The sequence below is a fragment of the Microtus oregoni genome, unplaced genomic scaffold, assembly GCF_018167655.1.
Source record: "Microtus oregoni isolate MIOR12 unplaced genomic scaffold, Mior012 000173F_ref0000288, whole genome shotgun sequence".
Classification (NCBI taxonomy): domain Eukaryota; kingdom Metazoa; phylum Chordata; class Mammalia; order Rodentia; family Cricetidae; genus Microtus; species Microtus oregoni.
The window spans coordinates 696,466-710,738 of record NW_024544829.1 but is presented as its reverse complement, the minus strand read 5'-3'; the positions used below and the strand labels follow the sequence as shown (position 1 = coordinate 710,738).

Here is a 14,273-nt window from a genome sequence, read left to right as displayed (position 1 = left end):
AACACTGACCAATAGCATATGCATATTTCTAGCTAACTCTTACATCTTAAATTAACCCATTTTTACTATTTTGTATTTTATCACAAGGCTCATGATTTACCAGTAAGGTTCTGCTGGCAGCTGGTGTCTTTCTCCTTTGGCAGTTACATGGCATCTCTTTGACTCTGCCTACACTCTCTCTATATCTCTATTCGGATTTCTTGCCTGGCTTTACTCTACTAAGCTGAAACAGCTTCTTTAATAACCAATGGTAATAAAACATATTCATAGTATACAGAGGGGAATCCCACATCAAAAAGCAAAATTAAAAAAAAAAGAACTATCCAAGCCTTTAGTTAGCTTCAGTTCACATATGGAAATTTTTAAAAAGAGAAACAATGATAAAAAGAAAAGAAAATAGGAGGCTGGAGAAATAGGTCAGTTGGTAGAGTACCTGTCTCATAAGCGTGAGGACCTGAGTTCAGCCCTCCAGGACGCAGGTAAAAAAAAAAAAGCCAGATATGGCCTAGTACAACTGCAGTGCTTAGGGAATAGTGACAGGCAGATCCTTAATGCTCAGTGGCCAGCCAGGTTAACCAACTGGGGAGCACAATAATTAATGAGAGATACAGTCTCAAAAGATAAGGTAGAGAGTGATTCAGGAAGACATCCAGTATTGACCTCTGCCCTCCTTATACATGCACACACATGTGTAGACACACCTGCACACACACACACACACACACACACACAGTGTACACGCACACACTCTATACATATACATATACCAAAAACAGAAAGGAAACCAGAAAGGCCCTCTGTGATGTTCCAGAAGTGTTGTCCATCTTCGTAAGGATAACCAGGGAGCTAGAAAATCACTTTTTTTTACATGTTTGTTTATTGGTTTGCTTTTTATTTGTGGTAGTGGTGATGGCTGATTTGTTTTTATTTTCCATTACTATGGGTTGAGTCTAGGGCCTTGTCTGTGCTTAGGCAAGTGAAATCCAAAAATTATATACCCAGCCCTACGAAACAACTATCTGTTGCTTAACACCAGTCATTTCAAAGAAACTCAAGCAAAGTTTTTTTTTAATTATTCTTTTCATTTTGACTGATTCTTTGTGAATCTCACATCATGCATTCTGATCCCACACGTCTCCCTATCCTCAAGGATGTGCCCTCTGCCCTGGCAAACGCCCTCCCCTTAATAAACAAAATTTAAAAGAAAAACCAAAACAAAGGAAATGAAAGGAAAAGGAGAAGAATCTCGGCGTGGAAGCTATAGTGTGGCCCTGGGAGCCCCACATTTTACCGTCTGTCCAGTCATCTTTTCTTTAAGTGTTCACTGCCATGAGGCATTGGTCTGCTTGGAGGCCTCTGGCTTCTGCTGCCCTGTAGATACTGGGCCCCACTGGGACTCCTCTTGCATATTCTGTTGTCCTGTGTCATGGAGGTCCTGTATCTTTGGATCAACAGGTCTGGTCCCTTTACATACTCCAGCAATTCAGGTAAATGTTGGGGTGAGGTAATTCATAGCCCTGGTTCTGGGCCTGGGTGATAGTCAATCTGCCAGTTTTCCCTGGGTAAGCTCTCCAGCACTGCCTTGGCCAGCTCACCCAATGCATCCTGCAGCAAGGAATGGGGCCAGTTCTCCTGCTCTCAGATCCTCAGATCTGGTCACCCACAATCACACCACCAAAGCCAGCTCTACTGTTTTGCCCAAGCAAGGTGCAGGGCCCTATCTCCTGATTACTGAAGGGGGCATACGAGGGGAGGCAGAGTCAGCTCTCCTGTGTGCGCGCACACACACACACACAGAGTGAGCATGGTCAGCTCTAATGTGCTCAGGCAAAGAACTTTCAATCCAACCAAATATAATGTATCTATGATAATGTATAACAATCACAATTCCTACTGAATTTTTTTTTGGGGGGGGGGGTTGAGACAAGGTTTCTCTGTAGCTTTGGAGACTGTCCTGGAACTAGTTCTGTATACCACCAGACTGCTCTTGAACTCACAAAAATCCTTCTGTCTCTGCCTCCAGAGTGCTGGGATTAAAGCCGTGTGCCACTGATTTTTTTTTAAAAAAACCGTTATGATAGTGCAGCACTCCTTAGGCAGAGATACACAGACCTCTGTGAGTTTGAGGTCAGACTGATCTACATGTTGAGTTCCAGGCCAGCCAGGGCTGTACAGTGAGACTCTGTCTCAAAAACAAAGCAAAGAAACCAAAAAATATATATATTTATTATAAATCTGCCTACTTCTGGGACTTCACAAACTTATCTTGGATTCTTGTTGTTATAGGCAATTACAGTGAATATTGGTGTCATTGCTGTATGTAAATCTAAACATTAGAGAATCTAAACATCTGTCAAAAAAGAACTGGCAAATTTCAAGGCAACAAAAGGATTGGAAAATGAGATTCTATAAATAGTCAAAGAAATCTAACAACATAAAAAAATAGAGAGAGCGAGAAAGAAAAAGAAAGAAAGAAAGAAAGAAAGAAAGAAAGAAAGAAAAGAAAAGAAAAGAAAAGAAAAAAGAAATAAAGAGAAAAGCTGGGGTTGGAGAGATGGCTCAGCAATTACGAGCTCTGGTTGCTCTTCCAGAGAACCTGGGTTCCATTTCCAGCACCCACCTGGCCACTCACAACCTCTGGAACTCCAGGCCCACAGGGATCTGATGCCTTCTTCTGGCCTCCGAGGGTATTACACATGTGTGGTACAAAAACAAACGCATGGGCAAAACACCCTACACAAAATAATAATAAAAAGAAAAGAAAAACTAGAAACACATAGGAAAATAAAAGCTAAGTAGTTGTGAATAAGAACGCCACGTTACTCTGTCTCGGAAAAAAAAGAGTGCCACGTTACTGGGCGATGGTGGCGCACGCCTTGAATCCCAGCACTCAGGAGCAGAGGCAGGCGGACCTCTCTGAGGCCAGCCTGGTGTACAAGAGCTAGTTCCAGGACAGTCAGGACTACACAGAGAAGCCCTGTCTCGAAAAACCAAAAAAGAAAAAAAGAAAAAGAAAGAATGCCATGTTATGTGTCTAGCTATATGAAAAGCCTGGGGCAGGAATAGGAAGAAGCCTTGTGATAACTCACTCTTAGCATCCGGGCGAACATGGCCACACCCGCTGAGGACCTTATAGGGTGCCTCACACCTGCTTGTTAGAAGGCCCGTACCCTGTCCCTTTAAAAGGCGGAACTCTGCCTGCCTCTCCCACTTCCTCCTCTTCGCCTTTCTCTCTCTACATCTCTCTTCCTCTCCCTCTCTCTTTCTCTCTCCCTTCCCTTCCCCCAGTCCCTTTATCTCAATAAAACTCTCCACTTAAGTGCTGTCTACCTGGCATGTCTGTCCCTCACCGCCGTGGGTTCTCACCTGCCACGATTTAGAGCCACCAGCTGCCAAGGTCCCTCTCGGCAGAATTGTATCACTCACACCAAGCATACAGTGACTTTCTTAGGTATGCCAAATGGGTATCAGAAGCAGCCTAAACAATGGCGACAATAGATTCCAAATACAGATTTGTTTGTTTGTTTGTTTGTTTCGAGACAGGGTTTCTCTGTGTAACAGTCCTGACTGTCCTGGAGCTCACTTTGCAGACCAGGCTGTTCTCGAACTCACTGAGATCTGCCTGCCTTTGCCTCCCGAGTGCTGGGATTAAAGATGTGGGCAATCACATTATTTTTTACAGACATAGTCTCACTGGAGGGTGGTAGCAGCGCATGCCTGTAGTCTCAGAGGTAGATGCAGGTGGATCTCTGGGTTCGAGGAAAGAGGGGGGGGGAGGGAGGGAGGCAGGGAGAGAGAGAGAGAGAGAGAGAGAGAGAGAGAGAGAGAGAGAGAGAGAGAGAGAGAGAGAGACCCTCAGGTGACTTGTACGGCCAAGCTGGCCTCAAACTGGTTATGTATGCCAGGCTGGCCTCGAACTACCAGAGATCTGTCTACCTCTTCCTCCCACAGATTGGTTCTTTTTTTTTTTTTGGTTTTTCGAGACAGGGTTTCTCTGTGGCTTTGGAGCCTGTCCTGGAACTAGCTCTTGTAGACCAGGATGGCCTCGAACTCACAGAGATCCGCCTGCCTCCCGAGTGCTGGGATTAAAGGCGTGTGCCACCACCGCCCGGCTCACAGATTGGTTCTTAAAGGGCCCACCCAGACAAATAAAATGGTGCACGATGACTCTGCAAGTTGTTCGGGTGTGAAATGGTGGATATCGAAACTGTAACAAAAAAATTTGCTACGCGCGCTCAAGCCCCCAAAACCTTCCCGCCTCTCCTGCGGAAACAGGGCGGGCCCTGGAAAGGAAGTTTGAAAAGGGACACGCCTACCCACGAGGCTATATAAGGAGGGCGAGCCCGAGCGCGGCATTCAGCGTGCAGAAGGCAACAGGGGAAGACGACGCGGCAAGCTTGCCGCTCGTCAGCCCCATCAGCCCTTCACGTCCATTTTGCAGCACAGAGCGCACCAGGCCGACCCACCTGCAGTGAGCGACGAAGAGCGCCAAAGGTATGGATGCTTTTAAAAACTTGCAAAATTTGCCGGGCTGAGGTGGCGCCCTTTAACCCCAGCCCTCGGGAGGCAGAGGCAGGCGAATCTCTGTGAGTCCGGCAGCTTTTCCACCACAGAGCGCCCCAGGCCGACACAACGGCAGCGAGAGCCATATTTCCCGATGGTGGTGGCGCCTGCCCGCCTTTAACCCCAGCCCTCGGGAGGCAGAGGCAGGCGAATCTCTGTGAGTCCGAGGCCAGCCTGCTCCAGGGCAGCTTTTCCACCACAGAGCGCCCCAGGCCGACACACCGGCAGCGAGCAGCGAGCGCCAAAAGTACAGACGCTTTTGTAAACACTAGGACAATTTTTCCTGGCGGTGGTGGCTCCCGCCTTTAACCTCAGCACTTGGGAGGCAGAAGTAGGCGAATCTCTGTGAGTTCGAGGCCAGCCTGTTCTTTTTCCAGTACAGAGCGCACCAGGCCGACACACCGACGGTGAGCGCCAAAGGTATGGATGCTTTTAAAAACTTGCAAAATTTTTCCAGGCGGTGGTGGTGCCCTTTATCCCCAGCACTCGGGAGGCAGAAGTAGGCGAATCTGTTAGTTCGAGGACAGCCTGGTCCAGGACAGCTTTTCCACCACAGCGCACCAGGACAACACACCGACAGTGAGCACCAAAGGTATGGATGCTTTTTAAAAACTTGAAGAATTTTTTCGGGTGGTGGGGGCGCCCTTTAACCCCAGCACTCGGGAGGCAGAAGTAGGAGATTCTCTGTTAGTTCGAGGCCAGCCTAGTCCAGGATACCTTTACCAGCACAGAGCGCACCAGGCTGACACACTGGCAGTGAGTGCCAAAGATATGGATGCTTTTTAAAAACTTACAAAATTTTTCCAGGCGGTGGTGGCGCCCTTGAAACCCAGCACTTGGGAGGCAGAAGTAGGCGAATCTGTTAGTTCGAGGCCAGCCTAGTCCAGGATACCTTTACCAGCACAGAGCGCACCAGGCTGACACACTGGCAGTGAGCGCCAAAGGTATGGATGCTTTTAAAAACTTGCAAAATTTTTCCAGGCAGTGGTGGTGCCCTTTATCCCCAGCACTCGGGAGGCAGAAGTAGGCGAATCTGTTAGTTCGAGGACAGCCTGGTCCAGGACAGCTTTTCCACCACAACGCACCAGGACGACACACTGACAGTGGGTGCCAAAGGTACGAATGCTTTTTTAAAAACTTGGGGAAGGGCTGGAGAGATGGCTCAGTGGTTAAGAGCACTGTCTGCTCTTCCAGAGGTCCTGAGTTCAATTCCCAGCAACCACATGGTGGCTCCAAACCATCTGTAAAGAGATCTGGCGCCCTCCTCTGGCGTGTGGGTATAAATGGAGGCAGAAAGTTGTGTACATAATAAAAACTTGGGGAATTTTTCCGGGTGGAGGTGGCGCCCTTTAACCCCAGCACTCAGAAGGCAGAAGTAGGCGATTCTCTGTTGAGTTCAAGGCCAGCCTGGTCTACCTGGTCTACAAGAGCTAGTTCCAGGATAGTTAGAGTTGTTACACAAAGAAACCCTGTCCTGAAAAAAAAAACTTGCAAATTTAAATGTAGCTCTTGGTTCCTTTGGCTTGTCTTCGCAGTTAAGTCAGGGTCTCTCGGTGCAGCCCAGACTGGTTTGCCCATGCCTAATCCCCCAGAATCTAATCCCCCAGAATACAGTACAGGAATTGGCAGCATCTGCATCACACCAACGGGAGGCAGGTTTCTTGGGGTCCGTATTAAATTCAAAGTGTACACTCCTACACAGAGTTGTAAAGTTTTGCCTCACCGTTGATAGAACTGCCATGATTTCTACCTGTTCACCAATACTTTTTGTTTTTCTTTAAGGGCCCCGATTTTCTATTAGGATGGAACAAACTTTACAGGACACTTTGGAGGGGGGCGATGAGACTGTTCAGCAGCAACCCCCTCCACTGAAACCCGCGTCTTGTGGGGAAAAATCTCTTCAGGAAAAACTGTATGACATTTATGTGGAGGAGTGTGAAAAGGAGCCAGAAGCAGAGGGCCTTCGAAGCAATGTCAACTTGCTAGAGAAGCTTATGAAGAGAGAGCCATTGCCATGTTTAGTGGTCAGCCTGTACCCAGAAAACCAGGGCTATTCTCTCATGCTCAAGGATAAAGATGGAGTCCTTATAGAGCCCTATCCAGGGCCGTATGTAGGACAGAAACTGCTTGAATATTTGGATGCTGAAGAGTTACCTTCCTTTCTGATTGATATTCTGGAAAAGTCTCCTGTGAATGTTTTTCACAGTGGCTGTGTCATAGCAGAAATCCGAGACTACAGGCAGTGTGGTGACATCTACCCTCCCGAGGAGCCTGCTGCAGAGGCTGCTGTGTCCTCTCCTGCTTGCCAAGTCCGGCATATTCTCTTACGTCCAACGATGCAGTCTCTAGTAAGCGATGTCGAGTCCATGACAAGTGACAGCAGTCAGTGGACCCAGGAAGCAAAACAGGAGCTTGAGAGCCAACTGATCTTAGCTACAGCAGAGCCACTGTGTCTGGATCCTTCTGTTGCTGTCACCTGCACGGCCAACAAATTGCTGTTTAATGAGCAGAAGATGAACACTAACCCCATGCGGCAATGCTTCAAGAGGCATGCATGCCCCTCTCTGGATCAAGAGGAGGTACCATCTGGGTGTTCTTGTCCCCCTGACTTAATGACAACCACTCCTTGCAAAAAGCAGGCAAAAATAAGTCCAGATAACCCATCTGACCTGCAGATTGATGGAACAGAAACATGCAACCAGAGTCCCTGTGAACTGACTGTGCCTTCAGAGATGGACTTGGAGAGCTTTGTTAAAGAGTTGCTATCTCTGCCCTTTGATGAGACTGAACCAACCATCTCAGCAATTCCTGAGGTAAAATATGATTGTATGTTTGATTGTGAGGATGACAGTCAGCTATGGGATAGGAATGAAGATATCATGGAGTGCCTTAATACGCTTCTCAATGAGGAAATAGAGCCACTTCCAGAGGGCAGCAGTGCTAACGCCATGTCTCTCCCTCCTGTTGCCCTGGGTGATTATTCAGATGATTTCCTGACAGGGATAAACACTGAGCCAAGGAAGACAGTGCCTATGTGCCAGGAGGCTGTCCAGAGCCAAGCTAGTTGTCCCAGCAAGATGCCACAGGGGTCCAGTAGCTCAGTCTGTCCTCCTCAGCCCACCCCAGGGAAGAAGTGGTCTTGTAGCTCAGTCTGTCCTCAGCCCACCCCAGAGAAGAAGCGGCCTAGTAGCTCAGTCTGTCCTCAGCCCACCCCAGGGAAGAAGTGGCCTAGTAGCTCAGTCTGGCCTCCTCAGCCCACCCCAGGGAAGAAGTGGCCTAGTAGCTCAGTCTGGCCTCCTCAGACCACCCCAGAGAAGAAGTGGCCTAGTAGCTCAGTCTGTCCTCAGCCCACCCCAGGGAAGAAGTGGCCTAGTAGCTCAGTCTGTCCTCAGCCCACCCCAGAGAAGAAGTGGCCTAGTAGCTCAGTCTGGCCTCCTCAGCCCACCCCAGAAAAGAAGCAGCCTAGTAGCTCAGTCTGTCCTCAGCCCACCCCAGAGAAGAAGTGGCCTAGTAGCTCAGTCTGTCCTCAGCCCACCCCAGGGAAGAAGTGGTCTTGTAGCTCAGTCTGTCCTCAGCCCACCCCAGGGAAGAAGTGGCCTAGTAGCTCAGTCTGTCCTCCTCAGACCACCCCAGAGAAGAAGTGGCCTAGTAGCTCAGTCTGTCCTCCTCAGCCCACCCCAGGGAAGAAGTGGCCTAGTAGCTCAGTCTGTCCTCCTCAGACCACCCCAGAGAAGAAGTGGCCTAGTAGCTCAGTCTGTCCTCCTCAGCCCACCCCAAGGAAGAAGCGGCCTAGTAGCTCAGTCTGTCCTCCTCAGACCACCCCAGAGAAGAAGCGGCCTAGTAGCTCAGTCTGGCCTCCTCAGCCCACCCCAGGGAAGAAGCGGCCTAGTAGCTCAGTCTGGCCTCCTCAGCCCACCCCAGGGAAGAAGCCGCCTAGTAGCTCAGTCTGGCCTCCTCAGCCCACCCCAGGGAAGAAGCCGCCTAGTAGCTCAGTCTGGCCTCCTCAGCCCACCCCAGGGAAGAAGCCCACAGCCAGTCTAGTGTCATTGTCAGCCTTAAAGAAGGAAAGCAAAATTCCTCTACTGGTGTCACTGGCCCCCATCTCGAGACAGGGCCCCTCATCTCTCAGGTCCGTCACACCAGAGGCCAGGCGAGACCCGCCTCCTGCTCCTCAAGCAGTCAGGGTGGTTCAGCGGACCACTGTGGGAATGAGCAGAGTTCCTCCAGCTGGCCAACCCAGTGCTAGGTCATCAGAAAACAACCCGAAGATCCAGCCCCCCACTTGGACCACTCGTGTTCGCGTGATCCGTTTGGTAAGGTCTACTATGGTGGGTAATTCAACCCAGGTCCCAGTCCGCCTCACTAGCGCCCCAGCTGCTGAGGGAACCAGTCATAATAGCCACATTCCAACCAGAGAACCTAGGCCAGCACAGCGCACCGTGAGGCCACCTGTGCGACTCATTATAAATAATACAGCAAATCCCATAAGTGTAAGGACTCCCCCTGGCTCTCTCATTATGCACACAGACTCTCAGATGTCATCCCAGAGACCACTGCAATTTCCACAGCAGACATATGTATTGATTCCAAAACAGCTGCAACCACCCAGCGCCCCTGTCCCCCAGCAGCCACAGCCAGGGCCAGCAGCTTCCTCCCAAGGGTCTAATCCTCAGCAGGTGTCCTTGCCAGATCAGCAAACTAGTCGCCTTAACAGTGAGGGGCCCAGAGTGGTTCAACAGACCCAGAGGTCTGTGGTATTTCGGGTGAGCTCCACCCCACAGAGCCACAGGCAGAATGTTCGGGCCCAGGGCTTCCAGGTCTCTGCTATCATGGTCCGGCAGGGGCAGAGGCAGGGGCAGACCCAGAATGTGCATGTGCGAATCATACCACGCATAGTGACTGTGTCCAGAGCAGACATTCGGTCCTCTGCACGTGGGAATGCAGCTAGCGAACCCAGTGATAGAGGAACGGGAGGGCAACCAAACCCCCCAAGGTCCTGACTCTTACTTCTCTGTAAAATGTACCAGTATTGAGCTAAATCATTCCTAGTTTTTATTTTTTTGTTGGTGTTTGGAATGTGTCAGTATGTGACTGCTTAAAATGCAAAAGTAAAAAGCTCAATGCCCAAAGTTTTGCGTAGAAACAGAGAAGGGATTTTAAAACCTAGGACTGTTTTGCTTATTTTGCTCCTTGTGTTTGATAAAGGAGTGTTTATTGTAGTGTCCCAGTGTGAATTCACATCTGAAATTTGTTATCTTTAGTAATTCCAGATTGTCATTTAGATAAACATTCAAAGTGCAGTCATAAGGGGCTGGACAAATGGCTCCACAATTAAGAGTACTTGCCGCCCTTTCAAGGGCTGGAGTTTGCTTTCCAGCCCCCACTTCAGTCACCTCCAGCTCCAGAAATTCTGACAGACACTTTTCTGGCCTCTGAGGGGACACACATGCATGTGTCCCTCTCACATAAATAGAATTGAAAAATAAAATAGCTCAAGCGATGGCTTAGTGCTTAAGAAAATGTGTGGCCTTGCAGAAGAGCGGGGTTTAGTTCTTTGTGCCGACATGGTGGCTCACAACCAACTGGAAGTCCAGTGCCAGGGGATATGATGCCCTCTTCTTAGCTGCATGGGCACCAGGTACCTACATGGTTCACATGCATATATGCTGGCAAAACTCCCAAGCACATAAACTTCATATGTTTTTTTAATTGCAACAATATACTTTAAGTTCATAACTTAGCAATAATTGAGAGGCTTATTGTAAATGATGATTAAAAACAAACACACATTTTGCTGTTTTAACAAAAAATTTGGAATGAGTTTTGTCTTCAATGGCTTTTTTTCTCACCACCCCTACCCGCCCCCCTCCCCAGCAAAAACAGGGTTTTTCTGTGTAGCCCTGGCTGTCCTGGAACTCACTCTGTAGACCAGGCCAGTCTTAAGTTTACAGAAATCCTCCTGCCTCTGCCTCCCCCCGAGTGCTGGGATTAAAGGTATGCCTACGCCACCACTGTTGAGGCTGTTTTAACAATTTTATAGTCACAGCTCAGTATTAGAAAGCACAATCCCAAAGCTGTGCCACGTGCTTCTAGAACTAATTCATTTGTTTTCGGGACTGAAACGCTGCACCCCTAAACCATAAAATCCCCCATTTCCTGTCCCCACCCCTGGCTGCTTATGCCTCCAGGAGTCTGAGTGCTCCCAGTACCTCACATGTGTGGAACCATGAGGTGCCTATTATATCAGACAGTCTTTTTCACTTGACATGATGTCCCCAAGGCTCGTGCATGTTGTGCCTTGTGACAGATTTGTAAAAATGATTTTCCTGTTAATATGTAAGGAACTGACTTGTGAACCAGGAGAAATGTCTTTCAGGAGAACTTAGTTTGTCCTTCTTAGTTTAAAAGGCCTGCATGCAGCATCTGAAATGCGATTGCTGCGAGCCCGCTGGAAAAACTAATCCCAAAGGAGACCAGAACAAAGGAAAGTCGTCACACTGAAATGTGTCCGCCCTAGACAGGCACCCTGTGCAAGGGAGTCGGTGGCAGATTTGTTTATGGCCCTCCCAGCCCTCGGAAGGTTTCCCAGCACTCGGGGCTCTGGCCAGCCCCAGCTCTCCTCCAGACCCTGCCACTGGCCTGGAAGAGGCAGTCTGGGATGGCTTGCTGTGGTGCTCCTTGGGAGGCCATTTACCTATTTTAGAACATTCTAGGATACTTGCACCAAGGGAATAAGCACTTGGAAATAACATTTACTGCTCTGCTTCTCCAGTGCCCACAGCCTTCTGAGCTGTAAAGTGGACTGTCGTCCTCCTTCTCCTTCTCCCCCTCCTTCTCTCCCTCCTCCTCCTCCTCCCCCTTCCTCTCCCCTACTCCTCTTCTCCATCCTCCCCCTTCCCCCTCCTCTCCCCCTCTACCTCTTCCCCTTTCCCCCCTCCTCCCCCTTCCTCTCCCCTACTCCTCCTCCCCCTCCCACTACCCTCTCCTCCACCTCTTCCCCTTCCCCCCTCCCCCTCTTCCCCTTCCCCCCTTCCTCCCCTTTTCCTTCCTTTTTCCCCTCTCCCCCTCCTCCTCCCCCCACCCCCGTTTATCCTTCCCCAGTTGTTCAGCTCATTTCAGTTTTCCTGTTTCAATGACCTGAACTGCTCCATCTCTTTTGATCTGTTCCCTTCAGAGAGTCGAGGTGTGCTGGGCTGGAGAGATGGCCTGGCCCTTAAAGGCTAGGCTCACATCCAAAACAGGAGAGAGTCAAGGGGTGATCAGTTCTGTAGGGTTACCCACACCAAGGTAACATTTCCGTTACCGTGATCCTTTCGCATTTATGACATTGGCGGCGCTGTGCAGTCAGCCCCTCTGTCTGTATGCCAACCATGCTCGGCACTTCAAAAGAAGTCCCGGGCCTCTTAGGCACAAAGGGGGAAGGCTTCCTCCCCTCCCCCCAGCCACTTTGCTTTGTGGCCCTATAGATTTAATTGTTCTTAGTGTTTATAGTGTATGACTTATACAGTGTTTGGTACAACGTTGTACATCTTGTGTCTGCCTTTTTGCCTGGCATGTGTTTGATGTGTATTCGTCTTGTACTATGCACCGGCACTTGGAGCCTCTTTGGCACATTCCCTGTGTATGGCCTGACCTGTTTATCTGTGTTTGGGCTGTTGCCATCTTTTGGCTGCTGTGGGTAGTGGTGCTGCCATCATTCAGACACAGGTGTTATTTTGCTGTTTGTTTTGTTCCTTTGTAACTCTTAAGGATAGTCTGCCTACATGAAGTCTGCCTTTGTAAGGGCACATGTATGTTTGTTTGCCTTTTGCCCTAAGAAGTGGAAACACGGCCTGTCCATTCTGAAAGAGATTAGCGAAGGGACGGTGATGTCACTGGCATAAACCATGCTGGGCTTCCGCGGTTGCTCTTCAACAAAGATTTGGCCTCCTTCAAGCCCGCTGGTTCCAGTGGCCACCAGAGTGACAGCGAGCAGACGGGAGCATCCTGGACAACGCCAGGAGTGGAGCCTGCACTCGAAAGAAGTGACATGGTCCAGTGAGCAGTTACAAAGGACTGAGCTCAGCCTCTGAGCCCAGCAGATCTAACCTCAGTGTGCTGCCAGTTTTGGTGTCCTTCCTCCCTTTGCTCTGTAACCAGTCCATTCAGGTACAATAAGCAGAATGTTTTGCTTGAGAGATGTGTCCTTTGTTTTCAGACAGGCAAATAAATTCATCTTTGTTTCCAATTTCCATTTAGTGGCATCTGTTTGTTTTCATCCAGTGATCCCCATTGTGGTGACAATTTGTCTCTATCCAGGATCCTATCCCCATATTTCTTACCTCTCAACTAGTAGGCTGACAGACGGCAGCCCCAGAGAGCCTCCTGTCTGCTCCTGCCCCAGGAGGGGTCTCCAGAGTGCTGCAAAGCACAGCTGATTAGCTCCACGGTGCTGGCATCTGAACTCAGGGCCTTGTGGCTGTGCAATAATTTCTCTTAACCAACGTGCACTTTCTCCACAGGATTATTTTGAATGTGCTTTTTGGTATTCATGTCCTTTGCCAAGACTCTATTTAGTCCAGTTTTCTTATTGACTTGAATTAGACCTTTGCAAAGTATTTTAAAGACCTATTTACTACAATTGTTATTTTTCCCCTCTGCTATTAAGTCTTGTTAGTTTATTGTGGCCCACTTTTATGATAAAGTTTTCTATATGTATGAGTTTTTCCTTTGTCATTCTAGATCGTATTTTATGCCTCGAGTCCTTTTTTGGCTCCTGAGATTTTTGCATGAATTTACCAATGTTTCCCTCCAGTTATTTGTGGATTCCTATTTACATTTAAATTTCTGATCCAAATAAAATGCTATCAATGTAAAAAAAAATAGAATATGAAGTTCCAGATGTGATAGCTCACACTTGTAATGCCAGCATTCGAGAGTCTGAGGTAGGACTGGTTGCCTGAGCTACAGATAAACGCGCAGTCTTGACCCTGCTCCACAAAATAGAACCATGAAGGGGCTAACACAAGTTAGCCTGCTATCGTTTCATGGATGCTGAAAGAAGACAAAAGAATATCGGGTCGAGACAGGACTTTATTATTTATAATGTAGCAAGCAGCAGTGAGAGATAGGTTATTGATTCCTTTCTCCCTAAAGTCCCATGACTGCAACAGTAATATGGGCCCAGGTAAATGTTGCACACACAGGGATGTGTGTCACAGCTGACCAATCCAAATGCAGGAAAGAGCAGCGCTTTTACTATTTTTTAGATTTATTTATTTGACATGTTCAAGCATTTGCCTGAATGTATATCTGCACCACGTGTGCCTGCAGGGGTCAGAAGGTAGCATCTGATCCCCTGGAACTAAAGTTACAGATGGCTGTGAGCCACTTTGTGGATGCTTGGAACTGAACCCCAGGCCTTCTCCAAAAGCAGCAAGATCTCTTAACTACTGGACCATTTCTCTCGTCCCAGGAAAGGGGAGTGTTTTAGAAGAGGCTGAAAAATGGTCTAAACCTGCTCTTGAAGGAGCTATTTTAGCCCTGAGCTCCATAAGGTTTTCCACTATACAAACTTCTGGAAAAGTAAGTTTAGGAACCTGGGGATGGCTCTATACTGGTACCTCTTTCAGGGGTCCTCTGTCACCAGGCATGCATATGGTGTACATACATACATGATGCAGGCAAACATGCACGCACAGGCAACTAAAGTAATTTATTTTGGCTGGAGT

The 14,273-nt window shown here is 48.6% G+C and overlaps 1 protein-coding gene across 1 annotated transcript; it reads left to right on the top strand.

Moving 5' to 3' along the window:
* The first annotated feature begins 6,365 nt into the window (after positions 1-6,365).
* LOC121445307 (transcription factor SPT20 homolog) lies at positions 6,366-9,563 on the top strand. The gene is made up of 2 exons (XM_041647363.1): positions 6,366-7,664; positions 8,676-9,563. The coding sequence occupies exons 1-2, from the start codon at positions 6,366-6,368 to the stop codon at positions 9,561-9,563; spliced, it is 2,187 nt and encodes a 728-aa protein (XP_041503297.1).
* The last annotated feature ends 4,710 nt before the right edge of the window (positions 9,564-14,273 follow it).

Excerpts from the sequence above, each read along its gene's own strand:
- LOC121445307 (XM_041647363.1), top strand. The coding sequence starts at position 6,366 with ATGGAACAAACTTTACAGGACACTTTGGAGGGGGGCGATGAGACTGTT. Across the intron at positions 7,665-8,675 it reads CACAGGGGTCCAGTAGCTCA|GGCCCCTCATCTCTCAGGTC; the intron begins GTCTGTCCTCCT and ends ATCTCGAGACAG.